This window comes from Berghia stephanieae, chromosome 2, assembly GCF_034508935.2.
Source record: "Berghia stephanieae isolate SIO BIC M18660-M18661 chromosome 2, UCSD_Bste_1.3, whole genome shotgun sequence".
In the NCBI taxonomy this organism is placed as follows: domain Eukaryota; kingdom Metazoa; phylum Mollusca; class Gastropoda; order Nudibranchia; family Aeolidiidae; genus Berghia; species Berghia stephanieae.
In genome coordinates this window covers 113,138,272-113,155,402 of record NC_088361.1, presented here as the reverse complement: position 1 = coordinate 113,155,402, position 17,131 = coordinate 113,138,272, and the positions used below count along the sequence as shown (strand labels likewise).

At 33.2% G+C, this 17,131-nt stretch overlaps 1 protein-coding gene across 3 annotated transcripts in view; it reads right to left on the bottom strand.

Moving 5' to 3' along the window:
- Positions 1 to 16,990, bottom strand: part of LOC144966282 (uncharacterized) — an 18,434-nt gene extending 1,444 nt beyond the window's left edge. The window contains exons 1-12 of one of the 3 annotated variants that reach the window (XM_078902499.1): positions 16,909 to 16,990; positions 14,245 to 14,311; positions 12,496 to 12,539; positions 11,863 to 11,938; positions 11,005 to 11,069; positions 8,830 to 9,004; positions 6,277 to 6,380; positions 5,772 to 5,825; positions 4,968 to 5,048; positions 2,010 to 2,069; positions 606 to 641; positions 1 to 268 (exon numbers count right to left, since the gene is read on the bottom strand). The exon at positions 1 to 268 is cut by the window's left edge and continues 1,444 nt beyond it. In XM_078902499.1, coding sequence (XP_078758625.1) covers positions 1 to 268; positions 606 to 641; positions 2,010 to 2,069; positions 4,968 to 5,048; positions 5,772 to 5,825; positions 6,277 to 6,380; positions 8,830 to 9,004; positions 11,005 to 11,069; positions 11,863 to 11,938; positions 12,496 to 12,520 — 944 coding nt within the window. In that variant the 5' untranslated portion in view covers positions 12,521 to 12,539; positions 14,245 to 14,311; positions 16,909 to 16,990. Of the gene's footprint in view, positions 269 to 605; positions 642 to 2,009; positions 2,070 to 4,967; positions 5,049 to 5,771; positions 5,826 to 6,276; positions 6,381 to 8,829; positions 9,005 to 11,004; positions 11,070 to 11,862; positions 11,939 to 12,495; positions 12,540 to 14,240; positions 14,312 to 16,908 lie in introns of all 3 variants that reach the window. The other 2 variants (XM_078902500.1, XM_078902498.1) reach the window with 2 other exon arrangements.
- Positions 16,991 to 17,131: the final 141 nt, after the last annotated feature.

Sequence of the window (17,131 nt, the reverse complement as noted above, 5' to 3'; positions counted from 1 at the left end):
CTAATGTTAGACTGCTTATCTCTGTGATTGTATCTTCCCGTGTACCTTGTCGCCCCATCGTCATGAGAGTGGTTGCGATCCACGCTTCTGTCCCAAGATATGTGATTATCCTTCAATGGCCGTGATTTGAAGGGAGCTTTCCTGTCTCTATCCACGATTCTCTTGACACGGTAGTCCAGGCTTGAGCTGTCAGAGTTTAGTCTATTGTTTCGGGAAAAGTCCAGGCACCCTCCATCATCCAACATCCCGAGAGATAACTTTTGGTCATCTGTGGTAAGAGGTAATTTTAACAAAATCATTGAGTGTTTTTGTTAATACTAGTATGCTAGGGAGATATACTTGATTTTTTTGGGTATGATTTTGTCGGTGTTGGTGTTGTTGTGATTCTGATAATGATGATGATGATGATTATAATGATGGTGGTTATGATGCTAATGCTGCTGCTGCTGCTGCTGCTGCTGCTGATGATGATGATGATGATGATGATGATTATAATGATGGCAAAGATGGCGGCGTTAAAACTCTAGTCAGAAATAAAATGAGTAAGTGGAAATGTAAAGAAGGTGGCAAATTAAATATAATCGGACAATGACAACGGTACTTACAACAAGGTTCACACGATGGCCAGTTACACTCTGTATCTGTGATATAAATCGATAGATATTAGAGTTTGATTAGATAATGTAAATATATTGGTGACAAATGAAGAAAAGATAAAATAATTTCCATACTGGAACAAAACTTGAACAAAAGATAAGTAAATGAGAACACGGTCAGCGATTGGGAAAACACGGAAAAGGGAGTACCACAAGGATCCATTTCAGGCAGTTACTTTTTAATATTTTCATAAATGATATTTTCTTTTTCATAAAAAATACACTTTGTATAATTATGCTATGACAACGCTTTGTTTTGCAATCAATCACGATGGTTGATGATCCTGACAAATTTCAAGCTTTCGCGATTGGGTAAAGGATTTCTCAAAAATATTTGATCTTTAGTGTGAACTCTTCAGAGATATAATGCGAGGAAAGTGTGAAATTACTAGGAATAGAAAAATATTACCATTTATAATTCGACGCTCATATTAAAGACATTTGTCGTAAATCTCCCAACAATTGAATGTTATGAAACGAATTGGTAAACATCTTTCAAAATTATAACAGGTTGACTATCTTTCAAATATTTATTTTTTTCAAATTTCAATTTTTGCCCACTGGCATGGCACTTCTGCTTCAAAGCAAACACAAATAAAATAGAAAAAAAATCACGAGCTAGCCCTTCGATTTATTTACAACGACCACAATAGCTCTCGTTCTTAATTATCAAATTGGGACACCCCTGTGTGTTTATCAGCTGGGAGCAATCGCCTCAAAATGCTATTATATCGGGCTGATTTAACTTTGGTTAAATTTATGTTTTATCAAATGTTTGAATATGGCTTGTTAAAATGACAAAAACATAAATTTCACATTACTAGTAGTTTTAATTTTAAAATTCTTTTTTTTTTTGCATCTGGTTCATCCTGACCTAAAAAAACAACACACTCACACACAAACAAAAAACAAACAAACAAAAATTAACAAACAGACCCCAACACCCCCCCCCCCCCCCCCCTAATAAAAGACAGAAGACCAAACAACCAAAAAGGACAAATCAAGAGCCAAAACAACGCAAAAGCAAACAAAAAAAACCCCCACCAAAAAACAAGGAAACAAAGAAACAAAGAAACAAATAATAATAATAATAATAATAATAATAATAATAATAATAATAATAATAATAATAATAATAATAATAATAATAAAATAAAATTACCCGACAAAATACCGTTGCAAGGCAGTGGTCACAATTGTCTTGCCTAGTAAATGTTAGGTTTTGTTTAGCAAAATATTAATATGTGTTTTTTATTTCTTTTCGGCCTTGTGTACAATTGAAACACCAAGAGGATAAATATGAGTAAGTTCTAGGTTCGTTAGAATTAGCAACTGTATATATTATAATCTTACCTGTGGTAAATCGTTTTCCGAATGCTTTAAAAGGCCCAGCTAGTCGGTTACTAATTTCATCTGAAGGAAAATTTCAAAGTATAAAGACATGTAAAGAATAAATCAGAGTATGAACTTGCTGCTTTGTGTTATTTGTTGAAAAAAGGGATCTTTTAGTCCAATTGGAATGGTAAATTTGATTCACACACGCGAACACAACTGCCGAAGAATATACCACCTAAAATGAAAAGAAAAATACAATACTCACCCCACCCCAGCTAGAAAACAAAGAAAAAAAAGAAAACAACAACAAACAAAAAGAAAAAAAAAATTAAAAAAAAAAAAAACAACAACAAAAAACGAAACAAAACAAAACAAAACAAATCAGAAAAACAAAACAACAAGAAAGAAACAAACAAACCAAAAAAAAAAAAAACACAAACCCCAAACAAACTCGCGAAAAAATTAAAAAAAAACAAAAAAAACAAAGAAACAATCAAAACGCAAAAACAATAGAGAATAATCAAAACAAAGCAAAAGAAAAAAAGAAAAGAAAAGAAAAACGAAACGACATCAATCCTTTTACAATTCTAAATACAAACAAGGGATGCAATTCATTCAAAGTACATTAACATATTTTTCATAGCAGAGTTGCATCTCTTCCACCATAAGGGTACTCTTGGTGAGCGCCAACCCCAAAAGATTATTGTTGATTGGAATTTTACATTATTTTTATGTAGTGAGAGTGTGCCACATCAATAATTGATAAAATATACGATGATGATGTTGATGATGATGATGATAATAGTGATGATGATGATGATGGTGATACTACTACTACTACTACTACTACTACTACTACTACTACTACTACTACTATACTATACTATACTACTACTATAATAACTACTATATAATAATAATAAATATAACATAATAATAATAATAATAATAATAATAATAATATAATAATAATAATAATAATAATAATAATAATAATAATAATAATAATAATATAATAATAATAATAATAAATAATAATATATAATAATAATGATAATAATAATAATAATAATAAATAAAATAATAATAATAATGATAATAATGATAATAATAATAATAATAATATAATAATAATAATAATAATAATAATAATAATAATAATAATAATAATAATAATATAATAATAATAATAATATAATAATAATAATATAATAATAATAATAATAATAATAATAATAATAATAATAATAATAATAATAATAATAATAATAATAATAATAATAAAATAATAATAATAATAAAAATAATAATAATAATAATAATAATAATAATAATAATAATAATAATAATAATAATAATAATAATAATAATAATAATAATAATAATAATAATAATAATAATGGGCAAAGATGAAGAGATTCGAGTAAAATGGAAAACATACTACGAAACCTCATGAATGAAGAGAATGCCAGGAGAGGAAACGTGCAGTTATACAATCTAAAGAGAAGATAGTTGATGAGATAAGCAAGAACAAGGTGTGGGATGCAGTTCGCAAGATGAAAAGGGGGAAAGCAGATGGACCAGACGAGATACCAGCAGAAATCTGGAAATCACTTGGAGATGAAGGGTTAAATTTCCTGGCATGGTTATTTAACGACATCTCACAGAAAGAGAAAATGCCGGAATAATGGACAAAAAGTACGTTGATTCCCATATGATAATAATAGTAATAATAATGATGATGATGATGATGATGATGATGATGATGATGATGATGATGATGATGATGATAATAGTAATGACAAAATATTAATAACAGTACTGATAAATATTAATATATGTAATGATTCGAGAGATTTTCCAAGTGCTATCCGAAATTTGCTAAAAGTTGTAATCATCGTTCCCGGAACCAAAAAGACCAGATAATCCTCTGTGCGGAATGTGCTATCCAGATTTCTTTTCTTCATTCTCCTTGAGCTGATCCCAACACCAGTGTAGGTTATTTACTAATAAAAAACAAACCATTAAAAACCCAGAAGTTTTCAGTAGATATGTTTTGGTGAACTAATATCTAGTTAAGTATTGCCTTCAGGCCGCTTCCCATGTATCTGTGAAAGATGGGCTTTTGAAATGCCCAGTTCAAAATTCCTACACCTTACAGACCTATATTTGACATAAGTTGTTTCAATGTAATTATTCAGCAAAAATCCAAACAAAAAAACAAAACAAACAAAAACAAACAAACAAAACAAAACAAAAGAAAAAACTAACAAAAAACAAAACAAAACAAAACAAAAAACAAAAAATAAATAAAAATAAAACACACAAAACAAAACAAAAAAACCCCCCAAAAAACAAACAAACAGACAAATTAAATAATGAAAAAAACCCCAAACAAACAAAACAAAACAAAACAAAAAACAAACTACAACAAAAACCGCTATTACTTTGTCAAACACATTGCAACAATGTCGTCTTAACGTAGTATTGTTGAAACCTTTCAAAGCCATAACTCCTATGACGACGGAGTTTATTCCGGTTACTATAGCGTTAAATGGACAATAGCAATTGTTCGAAACCCTTTAGGTTGGACGCTAATCAATCGCAACGTACTTTCCACCAGAACTAACGAACCAGCTAACTTATCATCGGTGTGTGGACAGAAGGGGAGGGATGGGGGAGGGTGGGGGGGGGGGGCACCAGAAATTTATCGTTCTTCATGCGTGTGAAGCGAGTGCTCAATCTACTTAGCCAATCGTGTCCGACAATGGCATCCCTGCCCGATGGATACTATAATATACATAATGTCGTATTGGCTAAGACGTCATGAGCAAGTTTGACCCCTCTGGTTGCAATTAGGTCCTATTCTAATTACACGCTAAGAAAATATTCAAATTGTTGGGGGGACACCGAAAATGGGACAGTTATAACAACTTCCCTATATCTCTAATTGGACACAGGTCGTTCTATTCTTACCTGCTGTAGAGGTACAGTGTGCCCTGATTGTACCGCTCACAGTCACGTCAGCCTCCCACGGACACAAGTGAGTCTGGTATCCTAAATAAAAACCAAACCCAAAATAACATAATTATCGTAACTGTTTATTGTGATGTTTATCATTTGTAATTTCAATAAGAATCCGGATAAGCAATAATACCAAGGCAAATTATATTTATAACAATGTGAAAGTGAATGTAAGTTCAATTTAATATAAAAACAACGCCACGACCACATTATCTCATTCGTCTGTAGTGTTTCATCGCCTCATTTGTCTCTGTGACGATGGGGCTGATAAAGCATACTCTCAATTTGACAAAGTAAGATTGCTGTCGAGATTCCCCACCCCTAAACGCATTTAATCAAGTCCGCTTAGTTTAAATATCTCTTAATGTAAACTTTCATCACATGACCAGGTCCTTAGATCATTGTACGAAAAACACACGTATAGTTGAAGGAGTAAAATCATTGAATAAAGAGGATTTCACTATTTCAAGATATAAGCTTTCTAAACGTGTCTCAGTATTTTTATTTTGTGAAAGGTAATAAAGAACATAAAAATAAAGCCAATGACATCATTATAGTATTTAAAGATGTACTCTGATGCGTACTTTTAATACATTACTCTCTGATGAAGGCAGAAACACCAATTTTGACTTGGTTGCGGCTTATAAACAATAAATTGTCTCACAGTTAATGTGCGGTGCTTTACTATTAACATGCGTTCGTGAAAAAGAAAGTTGAAATAAGCTCCAGCAGAATAAAGGCGATTTTGAAACTTACGAGAAGTGCAAGGTCCGGTATTTTTCATCGCTTGTACAAATCTGTCTGATGGTTCTGAGAAAAATAAAGAATGTGACATCGATGATATTTATCTAAGCATACCTTTCATAGAGTTTAACTTTTCTTTTAAAATATTCAACTTAATTATATATATATATATATATATATATATATATATATATATATATATATATATATATAAATACACACACACACAAAACACACACACACACACATTAATATTATGTCCATCTGAAAAATTCAGAAAAATATGTCTGAAAGAACATTTAAATTGACGACTTTTCAATCCTTTGACACCGTTAATTTGACATATCGTCCGGTAAGTATAATGTTAATGTTATATTTAATTTGGAGTTATTCGTACCATCTCTCGATGTACGAAAAAATTACAAGAGAGACAGATCTTTGATGTAATCTGTGAAAAAGAAAAAATCAAAGACTGTCAGCTCCAGCTCTGTTAATTATATATTCAAATCAATAGTACCTGGTTCACAGTCATCGCCGCATGGAGAACAGGGAGGACAATAGGACGGAGGAGGAGGTGGTGCCAAACATCGACATGACGTTCGACAGGTGCCCCTTGGACATCTAAAATTGGAAAAATAATAATAAGATGAAAATTACTGAATATTGAATAAGTAAAGAGTAATTCCAACAGTCGTTAAGGTGCATAACCAAAATACACGATAAAATAGTCACCTCGCTAAAAGATAATAATCTGTACTCTGGATATCTCTGATCAGGTGAACTGAGAACGGGGTCTTTCCTCCTCTATAATATTTGATGTTTAATGACAAAATCTTATTTTCCGAGGTCCGGTTATCAATTTTTGGGAACCACTTAACCAAATACACACAGAAAGTGCATGGCTTAATTTTCCAGAAAATTGAATTGATCGTGACAGTTTGATGTGTCAGGCTGATGCACGATCAGTATAATAATTCAACTATCGAAACATATCTGCCGTACAGTGACAAGATAAGGTTTTAATTTGACATTAATACGTTTATGTCAGATATTGGTCTCAAAAAGAGACAATCAAGAGGTCATCGTGATACATAGATGTCGGAAGAAAAAATTATCTGGAGTTTCGGATTGATGACTATTTTACAAATTGGTGTTCGTCTCAATCTATATTATATACCAAATAAAAGTCTTCAAGTTGAGATTTTAAAAAAGACGATTTGTCGTTTGATGCTAGGAAGTTTGTCTTTGTCAATGAAAATGATCGCAACTAACATTTGCAGGAGTCGCCAACTATAACTTGATTGTGATTTTCGCGAAACCAAAAGGTCATGGTGCCAATGAATTGTACTTCCATGCACAAATGATGTCCGTCCTCACTCTCTCATCTCGTTACAGTCAGAATGTGGAGCCGTATTCTATCAGAAGCTACAAACATTATCTAACAGCAAAGTAAATTGTGATTTGGTTTCTTACATCCGGGTTACTACAAAGCCTGTGATTAAGATTACAAGAGACATGAGAACATGATACCTATATCTCACTTATATTACTTCCTATCAAAATGTTATTTTTTTTTTTACAATCACGATTGTGGTTAGGATATCAATACGGGCCGAAACCTATTTTTAGCAAAATCGGTGAAAAAAGATTGAACTGCTACGTTTCTTTTTTCTTTTTTTTTTTCACAAAGGACAATAAGGGCGCCTCATATTTTTTTCTATTTTCTCGTAAAAGCGGGTTTCATAACAAGACTAGACCACACGAGCCGCTTCGTTGGATTCACTTTCGTAACATACTAAGTATTAACAGAATGGAGTTTATTCTCTTATTAGTTACTTATGAACCAGCGGTCAATAATATGTTATATATGACCGGGTCAGAATTAATTAGCACGGCCAAGAACCACATTCGGTCTCTTAACTCGTACTTATAAATCAGGGGACATTAGAACCTAAATTGAGCGCCTCGTTTTTAATTGGGGCCACGACCGCTCTATTATGACCACTGGCTTTGCGGTCGCATCCATTTGACACAAGAAGGCTGAAATGTCAAATTGACGTTATCAACGACAAAATCTAAATAAAATAGGATAAACAAATAAGATTGAATAAAAACAAAAACTCATTCTCAGGAAAGGGTAAGAAGATGGGGACGATCAAAACCGAACCCACAAAAATGTCTGCATTGAACCTCTACCCGTGGATCTGATTCATTTAGCGATGGACCACCTACCAACAGTGCCATCATCATACGGTGCCTTGCTTCCAAGCATGGGCGATCACGCCTTTCCAACCCTCTCTATAGTTCGTTGCCCTGATGGTCTCCACATTACTTCTTACTTGTGTCCAGTTCCTAATGTCGTCCACCAATTTCATCCTCTGTCTTCCTGCTGCTCGCTTTCTAACTATCATTTCTGTTGTCATCAGCTCCTCTGTCCCCTCTCTCCTCATTACATTGCCAAAGAACCTTGTATGTCTTCTTTTTATTCTGACAAATAGAGTTCTTTTGTATCCTGCCTCCTTTAGTAACTTTTCATTTGATTTTCTGTATGTCTAGGATATTCTCAGCATAGGTCTCAAGAACTACATCTCCACCGTTTCTATTGTTTGTTGGTGGTCCATGTCTCACAAACATATAATAAAATTGGCCCAATATAGCATTGCAGTATTTTTATTTTGGTTTGCGTCGTCATATATCTCGAATTGTGAACATTGTCTTATCTCCATAAATACTACCTTTACAAGTAAAGAGCTATTCTGTTTTTAATGTTACAGCGGCACTATTTTAGTGTGGGATAATTGCGTCATAGCGGAAGTCAAGGCTTGGAAACGGCAAAATGGAGGGCATGAATAGCCATCCGATTTTGGGTATCGATGAATTAAAAAGAAAATGTACTTGTTTAAAACGATCCGAATCGTGCCAACCTTTTTAACTTTCGCGAGATTGATAAAAATGTTAACCATTCAGATACTAGTAGAGTTTCTATCTGGTTTGTGAGAAATTCCTCAGGCTTTACCTACATATATAGAAACATACCTAGTATTTTGGTATTTAGATTGTTTCTGCTCACCTTGGCGGGGTACAGGACCTGTAGCAGGATGAAGGAGTACAAGATACAGGCTTCCGGTATCTGGGTGGGCACACATCATCGTAGTCGTTGCAGTATTTGCTCAGATTACGTGGATAGCAGACACTGCTGAACTTGTCACAAATCATACGGCCCGATTTCAGGTCCCTTTGAGGGACTGAGATGGAGCGTCAGCAAAGACGAAAAATACATGGTATCACAAAATTAAAATAAACTACTCATATTATGATTGTAAAAAATCAAATCTTTGTCTTCATTTTGATTTGTGTCTCCAATCAAATTCAAGATGGTTCCCTTCTTTACACAGCTTAACCCCACCCCTTTTTCCACGTTCAAATCAACTTTTTTCTCGTCTTTGTCTCTTATTTTATCTTTGGTTAATTGTGGTAGGGGTAATGAGGGAAGAAATGCCCTTATCTTGGGATGATGTTTTGACATGAAGATGATAATATTCTTTTGCACAGAACTGTTTTCCAAACAATTGAAGACCCAGCTAATTTGTTAATTTTCTGAGATATATTAAGTTTGATTTTGCACTAATAAAGATAATGAAGACCTGGGATTAGATATATACATTATAATAATCGAATCACATCACATAACAAGCTTTATTTTTGTAGATAATACCTTAAAAATCATTGAAAAAATCTAACTCGGAAAGAGAAATTCCGATAATTTGATCACATGTGTTTGTCACTACTAGTTCTTGCCCAACCAACAGACATGTACACAAATCCAAAATCAAACATCTACCATTAAACATATACAGCTTTTAAAGAGATTGATGAGAGAAACTGTTTAAAAGGAGACCTGTAATTGTACACATTTTGTTATTGTGTTTTAAGTCAGTAGCTCTATTCTATTTCTTCATTTTTCTCCACAACGTTTCAACTATTACGCCTCTCCCCCTTCCCTCTTTATGCATTGAAATTATTTTTAACAATTTATTTCCTCTTCCAGGTCATGGAGTTAAGAGGAAGATTGATCAGAAAGATACCGGGGGTCCGAAACATTCCATATAGTCAGGGGAGATGACTTACTGTGTTTTGCATCCTCTATGCCTTTTGTACCATTAGATTTATATTATATCATTATGACATGTTCACCGAATGTGTTTTTGTATCATAACTGAAGATCATAAATTCCCTTTTAATTCAAGATAGATGATATAATAGCTATAAAAATCCAATAAACGCATTCTCTCCTTTCTTATAGTGGTAGCTCTCTTACGTTCACGATATAGTATTACGCAAAAGACAGAGCTCAGCAATGAAAATAATGCTCAATTATTGGCATCTTGCATTTTATATATATTGTACCGCTTTGTGTCCGCTTCGACCCTGCTTTTGTTTTTTTCCCTGAGTGGTGACAATAAATTGGATACATTACTTTTAAGAAATGATATTTTTCTCTTGTAAGTCATTTCTATATTGGTTATAAATGTTATGCATTGTTATATTATGTTATTTTAGTGACCCCTTAAGTGTATCCTCTCGGTTGTGTATCCCTACTTTTGCTTGTATCTGGCTAGGACTTTAGATGGTCTCGAACCACACTCATGGGTATATCTATCTTAGAATCTACTTCTCATAATTGATTGAATTACTACTGACTGTCTTAGTTTAATCATTGGTGTGCAATCTCTTAAATAATCCGATCATCATCTTTTCTCCTGGCGCAATCTAATAGTGTTACAGAAAGGGGGAAAAAACAAATGAAAACTTAAAAGTCTTATAGGGATGATACATTAAAATATGTATTCAAATCACTGGAATGTGCGGCTTTGTGGTCTTGTGGTATGACACTCGTTTTCGGACTGGTAGGTCCCTAGTTCGAGGCCCCGTTGAGGCGATACCATGTTGAGTCCCCGGAGAAGGCTTTATGCTCACATTTTCTCACAGTACCCAGGTGTAAAATGAAAACCTAGCATGTAACAAAGTTGTCTCTGTCAAAAATAAATGCAATAGGCGTCATGCCTGGTCTTTTAAGTGTACCTGTTGGCTTGGGACCCCATGCAAATTGCTTTGAGTACATTTGATTGATATTGAACTATCTAAATGCTTACGGTGATGTTATATATATATATATATATATATATATATAATATATATATATATGTGTGTGTGTGTGTATATATATATTAATGATAAGACTTACCTTTGCATCGTGTGGTGATCCTCCGCCTGCGAACACTAGGAGACGAAGAGTAACATCTAGGAGGGCTGCATTATGGCAGATATGGATATGAAAGATAACATTTAATAGAAATATTTATGTATTTTTCAATCACAAATACGATTACGCTTGTTGCTGCATCAAATTTAATCTAATTTTATATTACATAAATACTCCTTGAAATTGTAAAATCATATGAGATGTATTATGGTTAACAACGTCAAATAAATCATGCATCTATAAACGCGTTAATGTCATATACAAATACGGTACTTTCCGTACCATCTGTGAAATTTCTCCAATTGCCTTTGCTTGTTAGCCCGAGAAAGAACGCCAGTTAATACCAACGTTCTTTCCGCTAAATTAACTCATTCAACCCTAACACCGACTATATCCGTAGATTACCCGGGGTTACTTTTACCCCATGCCTATTTATTACATTTTTTTCTGAGACAAATTATAGACGTAGTTTCAAAGTTAATGTTTTTAGTTTTTACATGTTAATGGTAGTTGAATAAAACTATCTTTGTACATGCTCATTTTTAAAATATTTTTTTTTCCAATTTTGAAAAGTAGCAAAAATCTCTAGGATTGAGTGAGTTAAACAAACTCTGCTACTAAAACACTCATGGATGAATCGAGTAGACAGACAATAAATCCGTATCCGTCCCCTCCACATAATGCCCTCATAAAATTATTTTACGCAAGTCGGTTGGTGATAATCTTTTAAGATTTTTCATTCAGCTATCACGACAAGACCTGAAACTAAGTCCATAGTAGAATCGTTATATGAAGCTTTTATTTCATTTGTTTTAATGAGCACTTTATGGTTGAACTCACCAAGGAGAGCAAAGAGGACTGTCAAGACATCGACGAGGTGATGGACTGTGACACCGACCTGACCTTCTCCTCAAACCTAATGGGTTCAGACATGTACATTGAATAGTTCAAAACTACTAAACAAAAATATTATGATTATCTACTAGCTTAATAACAAAAGAAGAACAAAATAGAATACATTAATGAAAACAAGCAAACAAACAGCAACAACAACAAAAAAAAAAAAAACCAAAAAACAAAAAAAAAAAAAAAAAACAACAAAAAAACAAACAAACAAATTAAATACCCCCCCCCCCCAACCGGATAAATAAAGACATAAACAAAACAGATACGTTATGAAACAAACACAGAAAAAAGACATAAACAAACAAACGGCATTGAAAATCCCGTAAAAAGTAAATGTGTAACGTTTTGGACATAATCCTTCTAAAGCCAACAATAAGATTAATATAAATGAGAATCCAATTCCTATTAGTTAAATACTAAACATTCAAATAAAGAAAACGACTCAAGAGAGAATAGTTCCTAAATTCTGATTCTTCATATCTAAATATAGCAATATAATTCATGTAGAGAACGTGTCTAATTTTTAGAGCCCAGAAAAAAAATCGAAATTAAAAGTCTAACACTTACCGATTGAAGTATCTAAATCATCCATCTCTAGTTCGCCTAGACGTCTGGAAAGACAACATGAGGAAAATGTTTTTTTTTAGATAAATCAAATGAGAGTAGGAGATATGTAGGGAATTGACTCTTTTTTAAATGGGAGATTTGCGTTTGCATTATGTAATCAGAATATTTCTTCAATTATGAATGGCTTTCTTTGGTAAAACCACTTCGCAAAAAAGAAACCGAAAAAAAAAACAATCAGTGAAAAAGACAGTGAAATGGCAGAATAATGTTAACCACCAACTTAGATATATTATTACAAATATGAAATAAAGTAGTTAGACAATCGAGCCGTTTCTCTCTTTCTCTCGCTCTCTCTCTCTCTCTCTCTCTCTCTCTCTCTCTCTCTCTCTCTCTCTCTCTCACAAACACAATTTAACGGGTCAACTTTTTACATAAAATAAGTTTACAAATGTATTTCAAGCTATATCCTCAGTTATGTTTTTGTCATAGAAAACCCCAAAAGTTTTGTTAATGACAAATCAGTGAAGGAGCCACTACAATTAGGTACCACAAAAGACGTCATTTCGTGACAGAAATAAAAACTTTTTTTTGGGTATCACCCGTCGGGATAATGCGCTTTTTAAACCGGGTCATTGAACCATTGATACTTCGGCCAACAAAAAACTTACATAGCTAAATTTGGTATGATCTAAAAGAGGAACGTTTCAGCTTTATTCCTTTATCACTACAACAATTACAAAATGGACATTAAAGATAGCAACATCCTGTTATAAAACTTTACGGGGTCGAAAAAATCCGAAATTTTATCTTTATAAAATTTAAATCAAGTTTGTCAAAATGATAAAAAACAACAACGTATCTCTATCTGTACCAATTTTATATAATGTGGGTTGCTTGATGGCAGAGTTATCGTATTAAAAAACCTCACTAAATTCTTGTTTCCAGCTTTTTGTGTGATCGAAGTTTTAACACTTATTTTGAGCAATTAACAGCACATTAGTTGCGATGAGACTGAATTCTCAAATGATTTTACAAAACAGTAAACTTCATAAAAACCACATGAATGTCTTATAAATGTAACATCATATTTTATTTTCAAGATTGTTTAATTCAAGAATAAAAACGAACAATATTGTTATTTCAATTGATTATTGGGGTCAGTAAGTAAGTGTTTTAATGAGGGAACAACCGAAATAACCCTCTCAATTTTTCCGGTTTTCATCAACCTGCAATTTATTGGGGAGACTTTCCGGTCCTGATTTTTGTTTAACGAATAGTTGATTAAGCGTGTGTTATATCAAATTTGATTTGTCTCTTGATGTCAATTTATTGGAGAAAAATAAATCTAAAGAAAACGAATGATCAAATTTAGCCATAGGAATAAATCTCACAAGATAGCCAACAAATCCAGATATATCGTGACAGGATCAGCTTATTACTGGGTCACACTCTTATTTTCTTTTGGCAGAAGACAAATAAACAAGGACTTTGTTTACATATTCTCCTTTCGTTATAATTATAAACTAACCGATATCTTTAGCAAAAACAAAAAAAAAAGAAAAAAAAAACACAAACCGCCCCCCCCCCAAAACAAAAAAAAAACAAACAAAAAACAACAAAAAAAAAAAACACCACCCCCCAAAAAAAAAAAACAACCCTACCCCCCCCCCCAACCCCATAAAACCCCCAAACAAACAAAAGACAATAAAAAATTAACAACATAAAAAACAAATCATTATGCATACATACAACTTGTCATGTGTATCCGGCTTTATAGGTTACCGTCCGATGTTTCTGATTCTGGAAAACATGATTTCTGTAGAGGTGGACGTATAAATGGACATCAGTCATGTCCATAGCATTGACTTATTAGATATTACAACAAAAACAGGCCTGGGCCCGTTTTCATGCATGAACGCTGACTAGATTTAGTTATTTACTAGTCTAGTACATGACTTGCTAGTCTTAAGCCTGAGCAAAGTAGGTGACTAAAAAAAAACGGATTTCATGAATGTTTTCTTGTCTCTGACTAGCTGGTCTCTTGCCTAGAAGTGGGCGTTGTAAGGACGGTGACTAATTCGACTATTTTGTGCTGGGAACACCACGCTCTATAGTACACGATGGCAGGTAAGATACCAGCCTTCATACTTTCAACGCAACAGAATTCCAAAGAGGAAATTAGCAACACATCCGGTATAGATATTATTTCGTTCCTTTTCGTATTTTAACTTACTTTTGTCATGATGAATCAAATCACGTAATATTGACTGTAGACTGGTAGACTACAACGATGTCCATGGTCGACTGTCAATTCTATATTTAGGCCAATGAAAGTTTCATTAAAACTCAAACAAATTGAACCAAAAATACCCACAGTGCTATACTTACTGAACAATTGAACCTCCCAAACTAACGAATAAGACTACAATTTAAAAGCTCAAACTACATTTGAAAAACACATGCATACACAAATACATATATTATTTTCCGTATATATATATATATATATATATATATATATATATATATATATCTATATATATATATGCGTGTGTCCTTTTAGTTGAACTTTCTCTTGGAGGTTTGTGTACCACATTATTAGTCACTATCACACTTTACATCTCCTGGAACAACTGCAAAGGATATTCATGGCCAGTGGCGTGGCATGCTTACAATATAAAGTGGTGCCAGAATCAGAAGAAAATGACCTAAAGCATGCTATATTTGTAAATACAAAAGAAAGAAAAATATTTAAAGAAAAGACTTACTCAAATTAGTAGGCGGTATATACCATTTATCAGTTTTATTTGTTTTTAAAATGCTGTAGTCCATCTTTAAAAGATAAAAACGGTGCCAGGCCCCAAATCAACCCTGCTCATGGCACAAGACCAAAGGGTGAGAGTGAGAGCTCAGTCGTTAGTGTGGTCAAGTTAAAAAGAAAATTGATTGTAGTCACTGCGATCAAATTGAGATTCCAATTTCTGACTTGTTAATGTCATGTTTCTGTCTGTCAAGTGGAATTGCCCTTAGCCTTAGGACAGGGCTGGGAAAGTTTCATTTAGAGAGGAAAACGGTCGGATGGAATTTTTCTTTTGTTTGTGAGAAATGATTTTTCATCCGCTTGTAAATTATATATATATATATATATATATATATATATAATATATATATATATATATATTGTATATATCATTTTGTAGACTTTTATACAATGCATATTCTATAAACATTTGGAGTGTATCCATTTTGGAGATCTTGTGTCAGTACTGAGTCAATGTCAACAATGTTTGACTATTATGTAGTTTCAGATTAGCTACAAGGATATGTATTGATGTTGGATCTACTTCTAATTCATGTTGAACTAATCCCTTTTATTTGTCATACTTTTTTAATTTGTTGCTTGATCAATAGATCTAAATATTTTTAACTCTTACTACTATCTTCCTGTTTACTGGCGCTGAAATGATGTAAATGTGTGCAAGCAGCTTAAAACCCATAAACAAACAAAACAGATTTCAAGAAATGCAACTTTGTTCCAGGACTCAACTGATCACTGTGTGCTGTGACAAACTTGGTCTGTGACAAATAGGATCTGTGACAAACTGGGATGTGACAAACTGGGCCTGTGACAAACTGGGCAGCCTACGTTAGCAGAAACGGGAATTCTAAAGGGTAAAAATACCGTGAAAACCCATTTTACTTATAATAACTTAGTCACGAAATTCGGGTTGAGAATCGCCATTATATTCTGAATCGCTGCATTTCACACTGATTTTATCGGATGGAAAAAACCAACACAGTCGTAAACGGCTGTGAAATCAAATAAATTATATTATTCAATATCCCTTTTGTGTATCACTATAGTTCGTGAGGCCTTCCGAAACTCCTCTGTCTAGCGTCTCTTTCAATTTTTTTTACCGTGGATCTTTTTTCAGGAGTTTATTTATTCAATTTGTCAATATATAGTAGCATTTACAAACTCTAGAACAAACCTTGATAAATTAATGAAAGTTGAAAACTTCCTTAAATTAATGACCATTGTTGTTTTGGTTCTCCGCCGACATTTTATTATTTTGAAGTATTGAAATGTAGTGCAAAGCAGTCCTAGGTTGTTATTTTTCTATTACTATTATAGTTACCTTGGGGTCGGAGGATTTTTCTTTCTTTTAGGGTTAGTTATTTTAAGACTTAGTAAAGGTGCTAGGGTGTTTGTTTTTCCTATTCCGAAGATGTCTGTCTGCGGTCGATAGTAATAAGACCTACAAAATTATCAACGTCGTTCCAGACACAAAGATGCAAGTAAGCCAATAAAATGCCATATCGTCGGATACCCCCAAGAAGACAGTTTATTTAGACAATGACTAATTTATAAAGCATAGAAACTAGTTTATAAATCATATAATTTAATCTCACCCTTCTAAAGGATTTCTGTCGGCAATCAGATGTAAACACATAAACAAACTAACTGTTGGTCAAACTCGGTGGTGACTATCGCTTGAACCCAGACGCACTTCCGATGAATGCAGTTTTTAATCTGTAAAAAGCATTTCTTTCGGAGCGCATTTTGTATGATTTTGATTGAATAGAATGTGAATTTGTACGCCTAAGAAAATTTTCATTTTCAATATTTTTTACT